The 21496-nt window shown below is 43.5% G+C and overlaps 1 protein-coding gene across 1 annotated transcript in view; it reads right to left on the minus strand.

The window, feature by feature from the left end:
* LOC146816791 (extracellular calcium-sensing receptor-like) overlaps nucleotides 1-21496 on the minus strand; it is a 264038-nt gene that overhangs the window by 189109 nt on the left and 53433 nt on the right. The window contains exons 3-4 of the mRNA XM_085609573.1: nucleotides 4416-5258; nucleotides 1240-1263 (exon numbers count right to left, since the gene is read on the minus strand). Coding sequence (XP_085465699.1) covers nucleotides 1240-1263; nucleotides 4416-5258 — 867 coding nt within the window. The remainder of the gene's footprint in view (nucleotides 1-1239; nucleotides 1264-4415; nucleotides 5259-21496) is intronic.

Here is a 21496-nt window from a genome sequence, read left to right on the forward strand (position 1 = left end):
ACAGTCTTCTAGCAAGATCCCACACAATTTTCTCTGAAACTCCAAAAGTGGACGGACAACCTGGGGGTCAATGCTAGAATCTCTACCAGTGTACACACGAAAATTAAAAACATATCCTGTCCTACTCTCAGACAACATATACAGCTTAATTCCATAGCGTGCCCTCTTGCTAGGGATATACTGCCTAAAAACCAAATGGCCCTTGAACAAGACCAAAGACTCATCAATAGATATTTCTTTCCCTGGAGTATAGATCTCAGAAAATCTACAAAGTGATCAAGAACGGGCCGAATCTTAAAAAGACGGTCACAGTCAGGGTGATCTTGTGGCAACGCCATAGAATTATCAACAAAATGCAGCATACGTAGCAAAAGTAAATACCGATTACGAGTCATAACTGCAGGTAATATGGCAGTTGCCAACAAGGGGCTAGTAGACCAATATGAAGCCAAGGTTGGCTTCCTTACCACACCCATCAATAAAGTCAAACCCAAAAACATCTTAATCTCTTCCAGATATGTGGGAGTCCACAGGGTAGCTCTAGACTGGGGCCTAAGTTTGTCGCTGTTGTCCCTCAAAAACTGTTCAGCATACAAATTTGTCTGCTCAACAATCTCACCCAAAAATACATCATCCATAAACAACTGAAAAAACTGTATAGGCAAAAAGTGTTCACAATCCACTGTACACCCTGCATCACCGCTAAAGGCAGGCAACACCGGCTGCACCATGTTTGGATCAACCCAAAGTCCAGCACTTCCAGTAGGAAGCCTAGCAGCCTCAGACTGCAATCCAGATGCCTCTTGCACCATTGGCACAGCAGTTTCCTCCTCTAAGACAGGCACTTCATCCGCACTGAGAGTTGCTTCGTCCACACCAAGAGTACCTTCATCTGCACTGAGAGTACCTTCATCATCCGATGATTCCATGTTGAGAGAAAACTCACTGCCAGAATCTTCCCCTCCCTCCTCTCCCTCAGACGCACTGTCAGTCTCATAATCATGCTCAGAGGAAGATTTAAGAAGCATACCAACCACCTGTTGAGCAGTCATTCTACGGCTAGCCATATTGCTTACTAATAAAGGTAACTTGTCAAACAAGTCAACAACAACAAACACTTTGTAAAATAAGTAATAAACAAAAAAGCACCTTTATCAAAAACTCATATATACTCCAAAACAATACCACTCACTTGCCAGAGGCAGCTAAACTACTCACCACCACCTACTCTGTACATACACAGTATGGATCAGCAATATCCCACTAAAAAAGAAAGAGAAAAGCAATTACACATAAGACTATGCAAAATACATTGCAAAGAATTTCATGCTCAAACCACTAACTAAATATGCCGCCATTATGACATCACGTACGAAAAAATTCATTCAGACATTACAATATTACTCATTTGGAGTGAATACAACAAAAAAAAATTCTTACCAAAACAATGCAACTACACAAAACTGCAGAACAACCACTGTCGAAACCGGAAACAGGAATCAAAGCTTTAGACTAGAATAAAAAGGAGAAAAAAACTTTAATGTCACATATGCATATAATGCTCTAGACCATCACGTACTGCGCAAAATGTATTGCTTGAACCTCGCACTTTCAAGAAGGAAAGATCAATGGCTCAATCCTTTACAATCAACGCGGCGAGAATCTGGAACTCAGCCTCCGCTCCGGACCACCCCCTCCCTCTTCCCAGTCCTTCAAAACTGACCTCAAAGTTCTCCTCCTGCAAAGACTCCTCCAAACTTAATTCACACCCTCTCTATTGTCTGAAGGAAGTCTTTACAATATAGGAAATTCTGTTCTCCATGCCCGTAGAAGTGCCTTCCCAGTGTGTTCCTGTGTTTTGCGTGTCTGCCATTTATTGCACTTTTATACCTCTACTTGTACTTTGTACTCTTTTGTAACTTGCACACATGTCACTTTTCCTCTTGTAACGTATTGTTTGCTACCTCTTGTATTTTGTTTGCTTTTGATACATGCACAATTACCACCATTGCCTCATGTAACGTAACCTTTGCTCTTGTTTTCAGAGTGTCTGCCATTTATTGCAGTATTTTACCTCATGTGACATCCATCAGAGAGCTGCGTGAATAATTACCTGGTAATCCCCTCAGCACAATGCAAACATGCACATACATGACACTGTTCAGGGATCTATCATCTACAGCTGACATTAAATGACCATTCATCATGGTCCCCCCATTAAAGCAGTGCACTTTGTGATCTGCATGGTACATGTTATTTGCAGCAGGCACATTAACCCTCTGTGCTACCTTTCCAGGAGTCAACCCTTCCACTACACAAAACTCCATCTCTCTCTAGGAAGAACATTAATCACCAAAGTTATCATGACATTTTAATTGTTTCTGAAAATTGCTGGAGGCCAGGAAGGAGGCAGCAAGTTTTTTTCAAACCATAATATACTTGCAAACACTACGCACCCACCCAAAATAGGTACCCAGTGAGGTCACACCGTTCGCATCTCCCTAACCTGCTCAAGGTTCATGTGACCTCAGTGACAGAGTCACAGCGACTGGATCACTGTTGCTCCAGGGTGTGCTGCTTCGTAGGCCTGCCGGCAAGACTGTAGATGAACTTCAGTATGGATTGTGGTGGACAGGCCTTCAAGGTTAACCCACAATTGACACCACTAGGGTACATCTGCTTGTGCTAAGACATCAAGCCTTCTAAGGTCTAGTGGGGCCTTCTACGGTCTAGCATGGGAATGTGCTCCCTCAGTACAGTGGTGTGGTGGACTGGTCATGAATGCTGAACCCGGTTCCCCAGTTCCAAATTTGACAGCTCTGGCCATAGTGCCACATCCCCACTGAACACCATACTTGCCCACTGAGAGAAACTCGCACTGCCTTCAGCTATAACCTAATTGTGCCCGCTATAAACACTTGGATGTGGCTCAATTCAAATTATGCACTTGATAAGAGTAATATGCTGCCTAAAAAAAAAAAAAGCAACCACTCATATGGAATGCAAAGCATGTGAAATGTAAGCAGAAACAACATGGTTACCTAAACGATCTCTCACTAACTATTCAGAAATCAGCAAGTGGTTTCACCTGAAAAGTTATGGACATGACTAGAGGGCACTGAAGGGAACCGTTTCACTGTCCATTGCTTACATCCTTACAAAACGTAAGCAGTATGGTATAAAAAGACCACATCCATAAACACAGAGCCATGGTACACATTGTGTTTTCCAATCCACCCATCAACCAGGTATTGCAGTACCTCCAGGAATGGTACACTCTCCCAACCTGGGAACAACAAGCTGTTAAAAGAAAGACGAGAAAATGAAAGTAGCACTTCACTGGCAAACTCTGTAAAGTGATGCTGGTGTATTTGGATGTAAATAAAACCAATCTGGACACTTTGCAACCCCTCTGTCTTGCTTTATTTAGTTAGGTATTTAATTCACATAAAATACATACTAGTTCTCTCCATCCTGCTGCACTTTGGATTAGAAAATTTCAAAAGAAAGGCATTTCTCGGCAGAGCATTTTTCATTTTTGGATCCATTTCACAGGGAAGCAACTACAAACACACACGAACGAAGCCGAGCCTCGTGGCATGCCTTTGGCCTTCCGCCTACATAGTGCCCCCACCCTAACCAAACCCACCGATGCCAAAATCCCCCCTCCCCAGCCCCAAAACTCACCTTCACTCTCCGACGCGCAGGAAGCAAATGGCTTCCTGCGCCTCGGTGAACAAAGGGGAAACCTCCAATGACGTCAGCGCGGCTCGCGCGCTGACGTCATTGATGACGCTGGGGTGGGGGTCGGGGGGAGGCAGGGGAAGGTCTTCCCCTGCCTTCCCAGTAAAAAAAAAAAAGATCAACCACTCACGGGGGGAGCGCCAGCGCTTCCCCAGTGGGTGGGTGTCATGACGAGCTGGACTCGTCATGGGCACAGCGCGACTGTGCTCCATGTCGAGTCCAGCTCGTCATGGGCACAGAACTGGTTAATGCTATATGTTCTGTGTAACCTCTTGAGCTCCAGTTAAATGTTGAACATCAGTTTTGTGTTATATGAATAATATTCAATTATAAATGTTTTTTGTGGGTACCTTATTTCACTGTTTTTTTGTATGTGTTGTGCAATGAGAAGAATTTGTGTTTGCTTACAAAGTTTTGTCCTGAGCCATTGTTGCTATAACATTGTTTATTGGACTAAGGTTCTGGGAAATAGGGTTGCCCCTGTTTGTTGTAACTCCTAATCACTAACCAAGGAACAACACCTTTCTTTTCCTTTCTGAGCAGACATTTCACAAGACTTACAAAAACACTGCAAATATTATTGTCATTTTCTAATTCCTTTTATCTCAAATCAGACTACAGTGATTAGTTAACTTGGCACATTTGCAGAAAGAACAGAGTAGTCCACTTACCTGCCATGGCTGAAGGTTTTGAATGTTTCCGCATGTGCCCTTAATGAAAGGTCCTTTCCCCTGCTGACACACCATCAGAGAGTGTAAGGCATGAGCAAAGGCATAGACTGCCAGGTACGTGTGGTAAGTGTAACTCATGTCATCCTTCTCAAAAAATGACATGTCTACATCATCCAAGGTCTGATTATCTGTACAAAATACTGTCTTCCTAGTAGGCTCTATGCTCTTGGCGGGCCCAGTCTCATTGAGACTTCGCCATTTGCAGTTAAATAGCTTCTCCCAGAATATCTTTATGAAAATATCATCTGGCAGTCTGGAGGGATGGAGCAAGTGGAGAAGCTCAACAAATCCTGGCATGTCCATGGCATGGGGGGAGAGGGCGATGGATCCATTGAATATTTTCCAGGCTTCCTTTCTGAAGAGACCTGGGGTCAGCGTGAATGACTCTGAAAATACCAACACTTTGTCTGTTACATTCTGTGAAGCAAGGGTCTCCAGAAACATCTTGGTGTGAACTTCAGAACTGTTAATAATTATTACCTTGACCTGTAAGCTGCGGATCATTTCTACCACTCTGTGAATTTTCTCTGTGGAGTAGCTCAAATGGATTTTTTCCATGAATGCCACACAACCACCATTTCTCTCAATCTCTCTCTTTATGTCCTGGCCTCCCTGCACACCAACATCATCATCCGAAGCGACCACTGCAACCCACGTCCAACCAAAATGTTTCATTAGACGTGCAAGGGCAATGATCTGTAATGAGTTGGCAGGGACAGTGCGCATGAAAGAAGGGAACTGAAGCTTGTCACTGAGTGTTAAGAGTGAAGAGCCATAGCTGATCTGCAAAAAAGTTGAAGGACACCCATTTAGGATTTAAAAAAATCTGTTACTATAGGGGATGTTAGTTGAGCAAATTGCGGCAAAACAATATGATAACATTGTTAACTTAAATTTCCAGCAGAGATAATTGGCAATTTTCTAAACCAAAACTTGAAAAGAATCCTGTGAGACATTGTAGGCATTACCATCTGACCTCTCCAACCAGGTCACACATAACAGGTGAGACAGACATTGCAGGGATTCTTCATATAATAAACTATTTCTGATAGAAATGTTTTGGGGCAAAAGTACACTACATATGCAAGAGTAATCCCTCTTAAACTTGCTTCATCAAACCCCATGCCTTAAACACCCATATTAAATTGCCAGAAGGGCTTGAAATATCCCTATGGTCGGCATAGCCTTTAGGTCACTCGAAAGGTAATGCATCAAGTAGCTTGCAAACTTGCAGTCCCTGTGATGGAGCTCCTGTAATAGCGATGGTCACACACGCAAAGTGCTGTGCAGGAGGGAGCGAGGAGGAAGACATCAAGGGAGGTGGTGCCACAGGAACCACCAGTTCGGATAAACTAGAAGGAAACAGAAGCTCTTCATAGTTCCAGATGGATTTTTCAGGTGAGAGGAAAGGGTGAAGCTTGTTCTGCAGGGAGCAAGGTCAGGCCTTGATTCGGGTTTGGGTGGGTTTTTTATACCCTCTTGAAGGCTCAATGGTTGTATCTAGATCATGTGGGGCACATGTCCGGTTGGAAAGCTTTTGTACCTTCAGAAAAACATGTGTTAGTAATGTACACCCTCTTTGACCTTTAATAATTGGCAGGTGTAAATTGTTAATCCGAACCAAGTAACAGGAAACAAATTTATCGTTTTCACTGGAACGCGCATAATAGAAAACAACACCAAGGCCTCAGGAACAGTGAGAGCAAGGCTTGCCATTGGATCACGGGATTCTGGGGAAGCTTGCAGCGATTTAATGGAACACCACTCCAAGGCCCTAGTAACAGTGAGAGCAGGTAATCTAATGATTCACGGGATTTAGTGAACACTTGCAGGGGTTCAAGCGCAATGGAAATATGGGTGCTAGGGAACCATCGGCCATGAGGGTGCTGGAGGAGCATCAGTCATGGGGGTGCTGGATGAACATCACTTATGAGGGCAGTAGCGGCCCATGCAGGGAGTGCCGTGGGGTGGGGCGGGAGAGGGCCAGGGTGGGGGGTAGTAAACTCAGGCTCACAGCTGACCGGAGTAATGTAAAGAAAAATAAAAGAAAACAAATGTCATTGTGCGAGCTGAAACGCAGTTACTCCGGCCAACTGGGAGGCATTCGTCTCCACAAAGTAAGGCTGCATGGGGTCTAGATGTCTGATGGTATCATTGGCCTCCTGAGAACACTTGAAAGAAACTTTTTCGTAAGAGGCTAGTGATGAGGCCTATAATGTCAGAAAAAAGGGTGAATAATCGGCGGTAAAAGTTTGAAAAACCCCGGAAGCTCTGAACCTCCGTTACCATGGTCAGTGCTTGCCGATCTACGATTGCCTGGACCTTTTTTCTGTCCATGGTCACACCCTATGTAGGCACAGTATATCCCAGAATCTCAACAGACTGGCTATGGAATGGGCATTTATCGAACTTGGCAAAAAGGGCATGTTCTTGGAGTCGTTCCAAGACTGCCCTAACATGGTCTCTGCATTCAGTAATGTTTTAAGAATAGATCAGGATGTTGTCAATGTATACGACAACGCAAAATTCCAGGAAATCTTGCAGGACCTCATTAATGAAGTACTGGAAGGCTGCTGGGGCATTACACAACCCAAATGGCATAACTGTTTATTCAATAAGTCTAAACTCAGTCCAAAAGGTGGTGTTCCGTTCATCACTCTCTTTTACATGAATGAGGTGGTATGGAACACGCAAGTACAGTTTAGTGAACACTGTGGATTTCCGAACCTGATCTAACAAGTAGGAAATTAATGGTAATGGATATCTTTTTTTTTATGTTCAATTTGTTCGATGCACGCCTGCAAACCGACATCCCTCTTCGAAATGAAGAAGAGCAGCGATGGCACAACAGAGGTCGAATGTCATATAAACCCTAAGGCTAGCAAGTCATCTATCTATTATTTTCTGTGTTCTGTCTCTGGCTCTGAGAGAGCATGTGGTAAATAAAATATTACCGGGACTTAATTTGATACAGAAACATAATAAAATAGCTCAGTAAATAAGAGGCAGAATCCGTGGTATTAGAGGTTCGGAATGGGCTTTATTCCAATGATCGATTATAATCGGTTGCTCCAAGTTCCGTCACCACGAAGGTTCAGGAAGTGAAGTACATACTTTATTGACAAGAAATGACTTTTATAGAACATACATTACAATGAAGCGAATGTGGTAGGCGTAACAATTGATAAGGAAAATGACGATTCACATGCGTAACCGAAAATGGGTGTAATAAGGAGTAAAAAGGAACATAATTGGTTATGATGTCATATATAGGTGGATCTATAAGATAATACTTGGCATAGATGCGCGCGCAGCAGCATGACGTGTGATTGACGTGCAACTAGGGGGTGAAGGGGACTTGACATTTAGCTCTACATGTGGAGACGAAAAGTCTGGGGGGTCAAGTCAACCTAATCCCAAATCATATCTAACATCCTATGTTTAAAGAACTATGTTATCCACAAAAGAAGGACTTTCGGACAGAATCTATTCTATACTGCCTGTGCGTGCGTGTACAAGCGTCTAAGTGTCTATATGAGATGCAAGGGGCAGAAACCTTCCATGGTAACAGGGCTATGAATTACTTGCATAAAGACAGAGAAGCCGAGCCTTTGCTCGGTAGCTGGAAGAATGTTTACTTAAACTACTAGACAGGAATGCATTGGGCAGGGACGGAGCAGATAACTCGAAGGTGAAAAACAGTTCTTGGCAGAGAATAGGCTGATGTCAGGCTTCGTGAGCCGCGCAGAGAATGAGACAAAGTTCATGGTCACAGATGCAGGCTCAGACTGGAGTTTTCAGAGGCAGAAGGCAAGAAGAGTTTGATGACAGAATCAGGGCCTACTTGCCTGGACTGAAAAATGGCATAAGTGAACCATATAAAGCCGGTGGCCTTTCATACTTAGGAATGAAATATCCGACCTATTCATGGCGGATCTGACAGAGGACATGTTGACGGTGGACGCACATGTGTTTGCGTCTTCATAACTGGAACTGGAGGGAACATACATGTACTTGTGATTCATACATGAAACCGTTGGGGTCCAAGATAGGGGACATAACTGATCAGAAAAATCCATATTTCCACATTCCCTCCTTGTCCCCTACTTGCCCGTTAAGAGATATCAATCTTCATCAATCCATTGATCTGTTCATATAACATCATTTGTTCTTCTTTCTTCTTCCGTGACGAATGAAATCTTGGTGGTGGAATACACGATGTGGCACACAGACCACAGATCGCTGGTCCACATTGTAGACATAGACAGCAACTGAATAGTATGAGAAGGCCAATACCTAGGAAGGATAGAACTCTCCATCCCCAGGCTGATATCACACTCCAAAACCAACTGGACCAAGTCCAAGTGCCTGGGTTCTGGTGTATCTGGCTTACAATCTTATGAAGGCGAGTTATGGCTTTATATACAGATGGCGAATTTTCTGGTATGAATACGCAGCAGCTTGATCCGATGACCCTACAAGCTCCGCCCCTATCAGCCAGGATGACGTCAAGGACAAGACGATTTTGAAGCACAACAATCCGCATAGCAGACTGCTCTTCTGTTAAATTGCCTAAAGCGGAAATAGTTTCATTCACTACTGCTTCAAGGGTTCTAGTTAATCTACGTATCAGCTTACTATTAGTAACAGTACCTATATAGGGAAAGATGCCTTTATTAAAATCTACATACTTGTCCCATGCCGTCTCAGTATAATCGACAATTGGGAGATCTCTCCGCTTTCTGTTGTGTACTAAATGAATATTTCTATAATAATCAGGAGGAGCTAGGAAAACAGGTGGCAAAAGAAATGCAATGTAGCAGGTACCATCCCAATCTAGAGGTAGACGCATATATGCAGTCTGACCACATATAAAGTAGGAGTGGCGATAAGCTCTAAATGAAGATTTGCCTTGATCACTGAATTCTACTATAGTAGTGCATTTACTATGGCCCATATGTATGGAACCAACTTTTCTTACACACAATTCACCCTTCGCTGGGAATACTGACATGGTGGGTAAAACTAGTTCAACTTCGGATTCGACATTTAGAATCATGAGATTAGGTGTAAAATTACCTAATCCATATACTTCATTTTCTAGGTCAGTTCCTGTTCCTTTGGGGCGACCCTCCTTGTCAGGGTAACAGACTTTAAATAAAACGAGGTTCAGATTTCCCCATACCCAATGGTCTTGATAAACTGCTGTGTCTGAGTCTATGGAATTGATTAAACTAAACCATGCTCCACAGGAGCCATTATGTGTAAACGGATGTGGAAAGAAAGGCAGGACTCCTTCATAATTCTGATAGGGAGGGAGCCGGCCACACACCCAACAATTAGTAGCATTACTAGTCTGGTGGGAATGATGTAACATACTAATGAAAGTGTTATTGCGCAGCGCAAGTCTATAGGACAATTCATGCGGGGGTAGGTCACTAAAAGAATGTTCAGCAGTAACATTGTAAACGTTTCTGGCAATAGGGTAATATATGTGCAACAATATACTTGCAGTAATTATTAAAAGACTTAAGAAAAACAAGGTTAATAATGTCACTATGCAATGACTACGCAGTGATTTACAATACGCCTGTCGTTTCAACATTTTTCGCGATTCTCCATGATTCAGGTCTAAGGGATACATGTCGGAGACAGATTCAACCGCTTCACCTTGGAGAGGACTTAAACAATCAAATCGTCCGACGGTCTAGGCCTGAGTTTTATTTTATAAAGTTCCTGACTGTTGGCCTCAGCCAAAGGTAGTTTGGAGTCAATGGGTGAAGGCACACGAGGTGGGCTATTCACATCCGAAGGAAGTCCATGAAATTTCTTGATATGACTTGAATGAATCCATCCTTTTCTGCCTTCAATCTTCACGGCTGTTCTTGTGGTCAGCAGGACCAACTTGGGTGACTTCCACCTGGGCTCCAGCTGAGTCTTTCGGTCGAAATTCCTCACAAGAACGAGGTCCCCCGGAACTACGTCATGGGGTTTCACCTCAGTGTTGTCGGGAAAGGCTGCAGCTACCTGTGAACGACAAGATTGTAGTGCAGACATCAAGGAAGCCAAGTAATCTGTCAGCATATTACAGTCAATATCAGTTATTTTGCGTGGCATAGGCGTCCCCCACATATTTGGTGGTCTGCCGAAGATCACTTCATACGGGGATAGCCCTGTTCGAGAGTGTGCTACCATTCTCGTGTAAAAGAGTGCAACTGGTAGTGCTACTACCCAGTCGACACCTTTCTCCCTGCATATTTTGGACAATCTAATTTTCAGGGTCTGATTATGTCTTTCTACGAGACCTGCTGCCTCGGGGTGTCGGACACAGTGGAATTTCCACTGATAACCTAACAGGAGTGAAACATGTTTCATTAGTTCGGATGAGAACGGCTGGCCATTATCTGAGTGAACAACACGTGGTAAACCGTATCGTGGGAAGAATTCTCGAACCAACTGTTTGGCAGTAGTCGGGGCAGTGTAATCTGAAACCGGGTATGCCTCCGTCCAACGGGAAAGAGCACAAACAACTACGAGGACGTATTTGAATCCTCGACATCGTTCCATCTGGATATAATCCATCTGGAGGACTTCAAAAGGGTGATCAGGAGGATGAAATCCACCCTGTTCTACGGGAACGCTTTTTCCTGGGTTGAACTGGCAACAGATCACACAGGTACGAACCTTTTGTTTGGCTGCTGCTCGCAAATGTTTATTGAACCAAATGTGTTGAATGCTATCTAGCATAGCTTTTTCTCCTAGATGTGCTGGACTATGTATAGTGTTAATTATAACTTGGACCATTGAATCAGGAAGGAACCACACAGACTTTTCCTTCATCATCCATCCTTGGTCCGTTTGGATCCCTCCTAATTCAGTCCATTTCTTTATTTCGTCTGGTGTAGCATGTGTCTGTATGTCAATTACGTCAAGAGTAGGATCTTTAACTGTCATACAATGTGTCGGCATCGGGACTATTGTCTTTGTCATGTCGGAGGTTTGAGTTTGAGCAGTCTGTTTAGCTGTTCTGTCGGCTAGATCATTGCCTTGAGAAATGATATCAGTAACCTTCGTATGAGCCTTACATTTCATAATTGATATTGCAGTGGGTAGATGTATTGCATCTAATAAGGCATGAATGAGGGGTCCGTGCTGAATGTGGGCACCGTGGGAACTTAAATAACCTCTCTCTCGCCACAGCACGCCGAAGTCATGTACAACTCCGAATGCATAACGTGAATCAGTGTATATGTTGACTTTTTTATTCGTGGCTTGAATACAGGCTTGTGTCAGAGCGATGAGCTCTGCGGCTTGAGCTGACAAAGTATTTATACGATTTGTTTCAATGACTTCAGTATCTGTTGTGACTGCGTAAGCAGCCACTAACTCTCCTGTATTTGTTCTCATACATGAACCATCTACATACAATGTCAGGTCTGGATCTGACAATGGGACATCGGTTAAGTCTTGTCTGGGTTTCGTCGTTATAGTAATAACTTCAATACAGTCATGGGCTAGTGGGTCTGTTCCGGTTACTGGCAAAAGTGTGGCAGGATTCAATGTGTTACAGCGTCTGATTTCTATATGTGGCTGAAACAATGTAAGTTCGTACCCTGTAAGTCGCGCTATAGTCAAGTGTTGTGTTTGCGTTCTATTTACAAGAACCTCTACTGCGTGTGGTACTTGAACTGTCAATGGATGTCCTAACACTATGGCGTCGCTCTGTCTTATTGCTAAAGCTGTCGCTGCTACTGATTTTAGGCATGCAGGCAAAGCCTGAGCTACGGGATCTAATGTACTAGAAAAATAAGCACATGGTTTGTGTGCTCCTGCTTGTTCCTGTGTGAGTACTGACAAGGCAGTACCTTCGCGTTCTGTAACAAAAAGTGTAAACTGTTTTCTGTAACATGGCGTTGCTAAAACAGGTGCTTGGCATAAGGCTTTCTTTAGGCTTTCAAAAGCTTGTGTATGTTCCTGAGTCCAAGGGAGAACAGTCGATGTGGCTGCCTCCTGTGTTGTCAACTGAATGAGTGGTTTTGCTAGAAATGCATACTGAGGGATCCACTGCCTACAATATGAAGTGAGGCCTATGAAAGCTCGTACCTCCTTTTGTGTCTTGGGTATTGGCATGTTATCTATTAACTGAATGCGGTCGGGTGTAAGCTGCCTTCCCTCCTTGGACAGCGAGTGTCCAAGATAAACAACTCGCTGGACACAGAATTGCAGCTTAGAAGGGGACACCTTGTGCCCCTTTTCGGCTAGAAATTGTAAAACTGTCAGTGATGCTTTTACACATTCGGGTTCGCTTCTCGCGGTGATCAGTAGATCATCGACATATTGAAGCAGAGCAGTGTTAACTGGCATGTGGATACTGTCAAGTTCTCGTTTCAGTGCTTGGCTATAGATGCTGGGGCTTTCTGTAAATCCTTGAGGTGCGCGTGAGAATTTAAAGCTACGCCCATTTAAACTAAATCCGAACAAATATTGGCTTTCCGGATCTATTGGGACGCTGAAAAAGGCATTCTTGAGATCAATTACAGTAAAGAATGTTGCTTCGGAATCAATAGCTGTCAGTAATGACGAGATATCTGGGACCACAGGAAATTGCGGCACAATGCATTTGTTTAATTCGCGCAGATCAATAACCAATCGATATACTGGCGGGGCCTTTGGATCTGTTCGTTTAAGAATCGGAATTATCGGTGAATTACATACATTGGAGTCTGTTTCCACAACCACTCCTTGGGCAATGAGCTCGTCAATGATTTGTAGTAAAGCCACTACAGCATCTGGTGGTAACTTGTATTGTCGCATTCGTGGTAGTACCACTCCTGCCTTTAATGTGACTCGATATGGTGTAATATTCATGCAACCAACATCAGTAGGGCCTTGTGCCCATAGATGTGTGGGTAAAGTCTGCAGTCGGGGATCCATGTCTCTAGACACATAATGACCTTTGAAATCACGTAAAAACAATCTTACTCCTTCTGGAGAACAACATATTATAGCTCCTAGAGCTTTCAGTGTTTTTATTCCTAACAGATTTTCTGGACATGATTTAGTAAGCAATAAATCTGTAGTTCGGGTCAAGGGTCCTATCGTAAGTGGAAGAGGTTGTGACACTTCATTAACAATAGGTTTTCCTGAAAAACCAAGGGAAATATTCTGTGAGCCTGAGAGGGGTGCCCCTGGAACTTCACTACGTTTTATAGTTGTTCGACTTGCCCCTGTATCGAGTAAAAATTTTCTGTCTTGGCCTAATAATTCACTATGTACATAAGGTCCTTCTTGATCTACAGGGATCTCGATAAGGGGTAAGTCAATTTCCCTCTCTAGGCTTGTTCATGCGTATCGTTGGTAATCAGGATAGTCGTACTGTGTGGTCTGGTACAGTTGTCGAGTCGTGGTTTGTGTGGCAGCAACAGGCAGCGCTGGTGCAGCTGGCACGAACTGTACAGACTGTGGTGGAGTTGGCATGGACTGTGCATGCTGCGGAGCTCCTTGTTCATTCTGATCCTGTCTAGGTGGCCGTGGTCTTTCTTTTGTATTACCTATGGCGATATTATGTTTCAAAACTGGACAATCGTGTACGTAATGACCTGGCTTTTTACAATAATTGCATGTCCCTTTTACAGGTCCTGCTGAATCACCGGAATGTGTCATACCCTTTTTATGTCCTTCAGCTGGAACTGTCTGAGAAACTAGCATTTTCATTTTCGTGTCTTTCATGCGTCTGTGTTCATGTTCTTGTTCCTCTCTAATTCTATTGTGATGGTACTGTAACATTTGTAACATTTGTGATGGAGTGTTACCTTGCCAGGTACTCTCGAATTTTAATACTCTATTCTTTACTTGGGGCAGGGCATTTTCTACTAATTTTGTTACAAACAGATGCGGGTATGATTCGCTACTTGCTTTTATGCCACTATTTATACCAAAACATTTTTCAAATCGGGCATAGTAATCACTAGTGTCTTCATCTTGCTTCTGCTTACAGGCTGAAATTGTACCCCAATCTTCCTTTTTCGTAGTTAATAAACGTGGCAGTACCTGTACTAATAAACCTGGTAGCGCTTTAGTTTTATCCCCAAGTCCTGCTCCTGCAGTTCGGGCCTTTTCTTCCGCTTCTAATACTGACCATTCTATCTTTTGGTCTCCTACCTCCCACTCTTTTTCCCTGAGTTTCTCATAAATGCCAGCAGGCATCAATACCTTTAATATTGTCATAATGTCGGGATAGGTATACTCTCCCATGAGTAACATGTCTTTAATTTCTCGGTGAAAACCCGCTGGATCTTTGTCATGACTGGGTACCACTTTCTTCATTTCTAACAATTCTATTTTCGATATGGGCGTATATACAAATACGCGTTTAAACTCATTGTCCTCGCCTTTTATTGGGTGCACTTCTCGTAAGGGATTCTGTCTATCCATGTAATACGTGGTTCTTTCCTTGATGGGCAATGAGACACGTTCTGAACATACGAAAAGAATATACTGCTTTCTTGATTCTAGAATTTCTTTAATTAATTTAGTACCTGAACCTCTCCATCTATTCATGAGCAATTCAGTCAATATGTCAGGTAAGGGACCAGGGTCCGAATGCTGACTCTGATATAGTATAAGGAGTTGTTGAATCATATAAATCCCAGCTAACCGCTGTTCATCTGGGGTGAGATTCAAAAATGTGCGTGCTACTGTATCATCACTATATTTTCCGGGACTGTCCACCCAATGGACAGCTGACCTAGCTAAATCTTGTTCATCCATAGAATCGAGAAAATGATAACCCCTTCGTTCTCGGAGTAATTTGTCGGCGGCTTGGAACGAATGCTCGTTAGACCTTATATTAATTATAGGTATTTGGAAATTCCTGTTATTATCTGGACATATCGGGCGTATCGGGTCAATAAGACATCTATTACTATTACAAGATCTTCCTCTACCTACATAGGCTATGGTGTCTGACTGTCCTGCGGGCAGTCCTGACCCTTCCTCCTCGCTTTGTTCGAACTGGTCTACCGCTAATCTTTCTTCGTGTAGGCGTTCTATTTCTTTACGGATCTTTCGGCACATGGCTATTATACAATTTTGCTTATCATGTCTACCTTCTGATATATTCTGGCTCCATCTGGTAAGAATTTGCATTGCTTCCGGGTCTACCCCCGGTCGGTCTTGATTTCTGATCACACAATTTATGAGGAAACGTAACAGTTCCCCCTGTATCTCCACTTTCTGGTATTCCATAGCTCTGTTAATACATTCTGAATCTCGCCCTGTTTGGACAAAATGATATATTTTATCTAGATGCGCAGTCATTCCTGGTAACTTCCCTAAATACACTGCGGCTCGTCTGATACGCAATGATGCCAGGGTCATTTCGTCCTCTTTGCCGGGCACAGGGTCATATCTACAATCTACAAGAAGTTCCTTAAGCGTACGGGCATTTATGAGTTTGGGTGTACGTGAATGTGCTGACTCTTGAAAAGTAAGTTTATTTATTCTGGGTGGCGTAGAAAAAATGTTGCTAGCACCTCCCGTAGCCCCATCTGGGGTGTCGGGTGTGAAAGGATTCGTTGAACGTGACACAGCAACTATAGGTGTGGACACAGCTATAGAAGTAGCTGTAGGAACAGATGCAGAAACAGATGCGCTTGCCGGAACTTGTGACACGATCTGTTGCTGTAGGGATACGGGTACTGGATCTTGGCGTTGAACCTCCCTGGTATGCGGTCTATGTGGGGTGGAATTAGCATATTCGGGAGCTGCGTCATCTAAATATGAGGAAAGAAAAACATCTTCTGCGGTTCTAGGATGCCCCTTAGGATGTACCTTTATTGGGAATAATGGGGGTGGCAAGTCTTTCGGTATTTCTGGAGTAGCCTTAGGTAATCCTTCGGCCAGTAGGGGATACATACCATTCATAAGGGCATTTCTTTGTCTGTCTACTTGTTCTGTTTTCACTCGGATACCTTCCTCAATTAATAGATTTTCTCGAACTTTATTTGAACTCTCTTTATTCTTTTCTTCCTGTCGGAGTGCTTTTTCTGTGCGTCTATGAGATTCTTTACGCCATAACTCAACGGCGTCTTTCTGTGACTGTCTGACTTTCCTTTTCCATAACTCTTCCTCGACTTTCATGATGCACTCTGCATCCCAGGTCCCCGCTGCGGGCCACCTCTGACTTTCTGGTAATTCCTTGGTGTAGTCTACCCATAAATCAAGAAATAATATAGCGTCTAAGCCATGTTTATGATACATGAAGTACCCTGGAGTGTCCCTAGGAGGAATAGGAACGGCTTCTTCGAGTACCCCTTTTCTTGTAGTGATCTGTCTTAGTTTCGAAAAGAGCGGCATATTGAGAACTGGTCTGATACTTGATTTTGAACAAACTTAATACAGTAAACACGATAATGAACAGTCATTCACACCACAATATGCAGAACGTACTTAAAACATTTAACATTTAACATTTACCTGAGCACTCAATAATGATGACGGTCTAAGGAAAACTTAAACACAAAAACATAATACTCGACTTTAACTGATTTATATACTTGATATACTAGATATACTGCTAAACAGTACAGATACACTGCTGAAACAGTGCAGACCGGATTTGTGTACCCAAACCCGTCTTGACCGGCACAACCTATGTGCACGTCAGAAATGCCTCCCCAGTAATGGTACTCACCGGGTAGCTTCGGAAACGGAAGGCCTCGGTAACTGAACTGAACTTGAACCGGACTGGACTCGACTCGACTCGTCGGAAACTGGACTCGACTTCGGACTTCGGGAACTGGTGGGCCTCTGTGTACCTCGGATCTTGCTCTCTCAGCTAGGCTCTGGTCGGGATACTTCGCACTTCTCACCGCCTCGTCTGGGTGTTGATCGCAGCCTCAGTCGCCCCCGCTTGACCGGAGGGAGATACAGGAAATCCTGCTGGTACGCGTTATTGTCCGTCCAGCTGTGGCAGGAGACCGGGCCTGCAACTCACCGCCGGCGCGTGAGATGAGAAAGTGTCCCTGTTCGGGCGCCATTCATGTGGTAAATAAAATATTACCGGGACTTAATTTGATACAGAAACATAATAAAATAGCTCAGTAAATAAGAGGCAGAATCCGTGGTATTAGAGGTTCGGAATGGGCTTTATTCCAATGATCGATTATAATCGGTTGCTCCAAGTTCCGTCACCACGAAGGTTCAGGAAGTGAAGTACATACTTTATTGACAAGAAATGACTTTTATAGAACATACATTACAATGAAGCGAATGTGGTAGGCGTAACAATTGATAAGGAAAATGACGATTCACATGCGTAACCGAAAATGGGTGTAATAAGGAGTAAAAAGGAACATAATTGGTTATGATGTCATATATAGGTGGATCTATAAGATAATACTTGGCATAGATGCGCGCGCAGCAGCATGACGTGTGATTGACGTGCAACTAGGGGGTGAAGGGGACTTGACATTTAGCTCTACATGTGGAGACGAAAAGTCTGGGGGGTCAAGTCAACCTAATCCCAAATCATATCTAACATCCTATGTTTAAAGAACTATGTTATCCACAAAAGAAGGACTTTCGGACAGAATCTATTCTATACTGCCTGTGCGTGCGTGTACAAGCGTCTAAGTGTCTATATGAGATGCAAGGGGCAGAAACCTTCCATGGTAACAGGGCTATGAATTACTTGCATAAAGACAGAGAAGCCGAGCCTTTGCTCGGTAGCTGGAAGAATGTTTACTTAAACTACTAGACAGGAATGCATTGGGCAGGGACGGAGCAGATAACTCGAAGGTGAAATACAGTTCTTGGCAGAGAATAGGCTGATGTCAGGCTTCGTGAGCCGCGCAGAGAATGAGACAAAGTTCATGGTCACAGATGCAGGCTCAGACTGGAGTTTTCAGAGGCAGAAGGCAAGAAGAGTTTGATGACAGAATCAGGGCCTACTTGCCTGGACTGAAAACTGGCATAAGTGAACCATATAAAGCCGGTGGCCTTTCATACTTAGGAATGAAATATCCGACCTATTCATGGCGGATCTGACAGAGGACATGTTGACGGTGGACGCACATGTGTTTGCGTCTTCATAACTGGAACTGGAGGGAACATACATGTACTTGTGATTCATACATGAAACCGTTGGGGTCCAAGATAGGGGACATAACTGATCAGAAAAATCCATATTTCCACAAGCATAACCACGACTGCACGGTAGTGCAGCACCTGGAATTACGTCTATGTGACAGTAACATTTCTTATGGGAAGGTAGTGTGTAGCCCTCTGTTTATCAAAGATATTTTGAAAGTCCTGGTATTTTACTGGAAGCTGGTTCAAAGGGCCTGGTTTGAGGCTGCACAAGTCAAGGGAGACTGAGCCCCATGTGCTTTATTATAGCAATGAGTTTGACAGTAAAGGGATCCCAAGGTGGCAAGTTGGAGGGACCAGTCAATGACATAGTTATGCAGTTGGCGCCGAGGGTTCCCTAAAATAGCACACAAAGTATGTGTTTATAAGATCAAAGGTCAAGGTCTCAGTATGCCCATTCTCACATACTAAAGATAATGGAATTGTTTGATATACAATCATCCCAGAAGAAAGTTTGGGGCCAACCATGGCTCTAACATGCTCTGGCTCATCTTTCCCAACCCATGGGATATGTAAATACCTGGCCAAGACTCTGGTAGCCCTTGAATCTACCAGCGTTGGAAGCACCTGCCTCTGTTGGGTGTAATAATATGGGTGGCTGGTGTTGTGAAATGTTGTGGAACCTTATGTGAAGTATTTGCCAAGTAAATGGGGGTAGGTTCAAGAACTGCACCCGACTGATTGAACCCTATGCCTGCCGGGCTCTCTAGTTTTCCTGCACTGTGTCAGAGGTCAAGCACTAGTCTTCCAAATTCCCTTCAGTTTGGTGGAATATTCTTGTGCAAAATGCCCCAATTTACCGCAATACGAACACATATTTAATTTCTTTCTATGTTTTTTTTCCTCTGCGGTCAGCAGACTGTGCAAGCCCCCATTCACCATGGGTTATGTGGTGTCTTTCTCTGTGCCATTTCTCAGGGCCTCTCCCAATAATGCGCCTAATCAGATGATTAGGACAAAAAAAGTGGAATCCTGAAGTATTTGCCAAATATCTCTTGTGTAGTGTTCCTCAGTTAGGGGAGGATGTCACTCTAGCCAATTTTCTAATTGAAAAATGGATATCGGGAGCTTTAGATGAAGTTGCAACATGGACAATGAAAAATAAAAATCCCAGGGTGCAGAACTCCGCTCCTTGGTTTAATGATGATCTTGGCTTAGCCGAAAAAGCATGCAAATGATTTGAATAAATCTGGAGGAAAGAGTACCGCCCCATCAAAAGAGACAATTATAAGCTGAACTTAAAAAGTGCCATGCACTTATTAGGAAAACCAGATGTAATTTTTAAACAGAAAAAAAAAGAAAATGCCAAGAACTCTCCTAAAGAACTCTTCTCTATTTTGAAATCACTGTCTTCATTGGACCGAACAACAGCGCCCACACCATCATCTGTTGACAACTGTAATAAGAGAGCGCAGTATTTTGCATCTAAAGTAGCTACAATCTATGATACTTTTCCTTAGAAGCACACAGTTACATCAACTTAGACATTATATTGGAAGAACCTGTCAGAGAGAACGGTCTTAAGAAATTTGACGCCCCGAACTTGGATAAGCTGAAGAACATAGTTTTAGGTATCAAGTCAGGCTGCCCTTCGGATCCTGCCCCACCTAGGATTCAGATGCAAGGGAAGGAAATTACCCTCTAATATATTCAACAACTCATAACACTCTCATTCCGCCTAGGCGAGGTTCCTCTGAAATGAAAGCAGGCGATAGTTCTCCCACTTTAGAAAAACCTTCTGCTGACCATGTGGTACTAGAAAATCTACGTCCCAACTGTATGCTACAACTATTTGCCAAAATCACGGAGAAAGTGGTGAATAAACAATTTACCATTTACATTACTGCGAATGACTTATAACATCCTACTCAGTCAGGTTTTAGAGCTTCTATTCTATGGAATCTGCTCATGTCCTGGTCACTGAAACTTTGAGATGGAGTGTGGATGCGGTCCAAACAGCTGCATTAGTACTACTGGACTTAAGCCTTTGACAATGTATCGCACGATTTACTTCTTCAAAGGCTAAACCAATGCGGTGTTGGGGGCCCAGCTTTGCAATGGCTACCATCCTTTCTTCATGAGTATAGCTTTCAGGTTGTTCAGAATTATTTTCCATCAGAGAGTATGCCCCTCATGCAAGGGTTTCCACTGGGCTCTACATTGAGCACTACCCTGTTTAATCTTTATATTGGTCATCTTGCAGAAATTGTTTAAAAACACAATGTGACAATTGTGTCTTATGCGGATGACACATTCCAGGATGTTTTTCACTATGTTTAGAGGAGCTTGCATCTCGGATGTCCAATAATTTCCTTAAACTCAATGGCAATAAAACTGATTGTTGGGAAAGCTCCCTTCATCTGGTCCTCAGCCTGGTGTCCTGAGACGTTGGGACAAACCCCCACCCCAAAAGCAGAAACTAAAAATTTGAGGGTATGGTTCAATCAATCAATCAGGGAATTGTAAGCACGCTACTCAACCGTGAGGGTCTCAAGGCGCTGAGGGTGGAGAGGGTCCGCAGATCTCTTTAGCCGAAGAGCCAGGTCTTGAGGGTCTTCCTGAAGGTGTTCATGGTCTGCCGGTAGCTCGTTCCAGGTCTTGGCTGCAGTGTGAGAGAAGGATCTTCTGCTTGCTCTGGCTCTGTGGAAGCGCAGGGTTTTGGCCAGTGCAAGGTTGGAAGATCGGAGGTTTCTTTTGGGTATGTGGAAGTTGATTCTGTCAGTGAGGTATTTGGGTCTGTTGTTGTGTAGGCACTTGTAGGCATGAGTGAGGATTTTGAAAGTGACACTTTTCTCCACGGGGAGCCAGTGGAGACTTCGTAGGTGTTGACTGATGTGTTTGTGTTGGGGGATGCCGAGGACGAGTCTGGC

The sequence above is a fragment of the Triturus cristatus genome, chromosome 6, assembly GCF_964204655.1.
Source record: "Triturus cristatus chromosome 6, aTriCri1.1, whole genome shotgun sequence".
Classification (NCBI taxonomy): domain Eukaryota; kingdom Metazoa; phylum Chordata; class Amphibia; order Caudata; family Salamandridae; genus Triturus; species Triturus cristatus.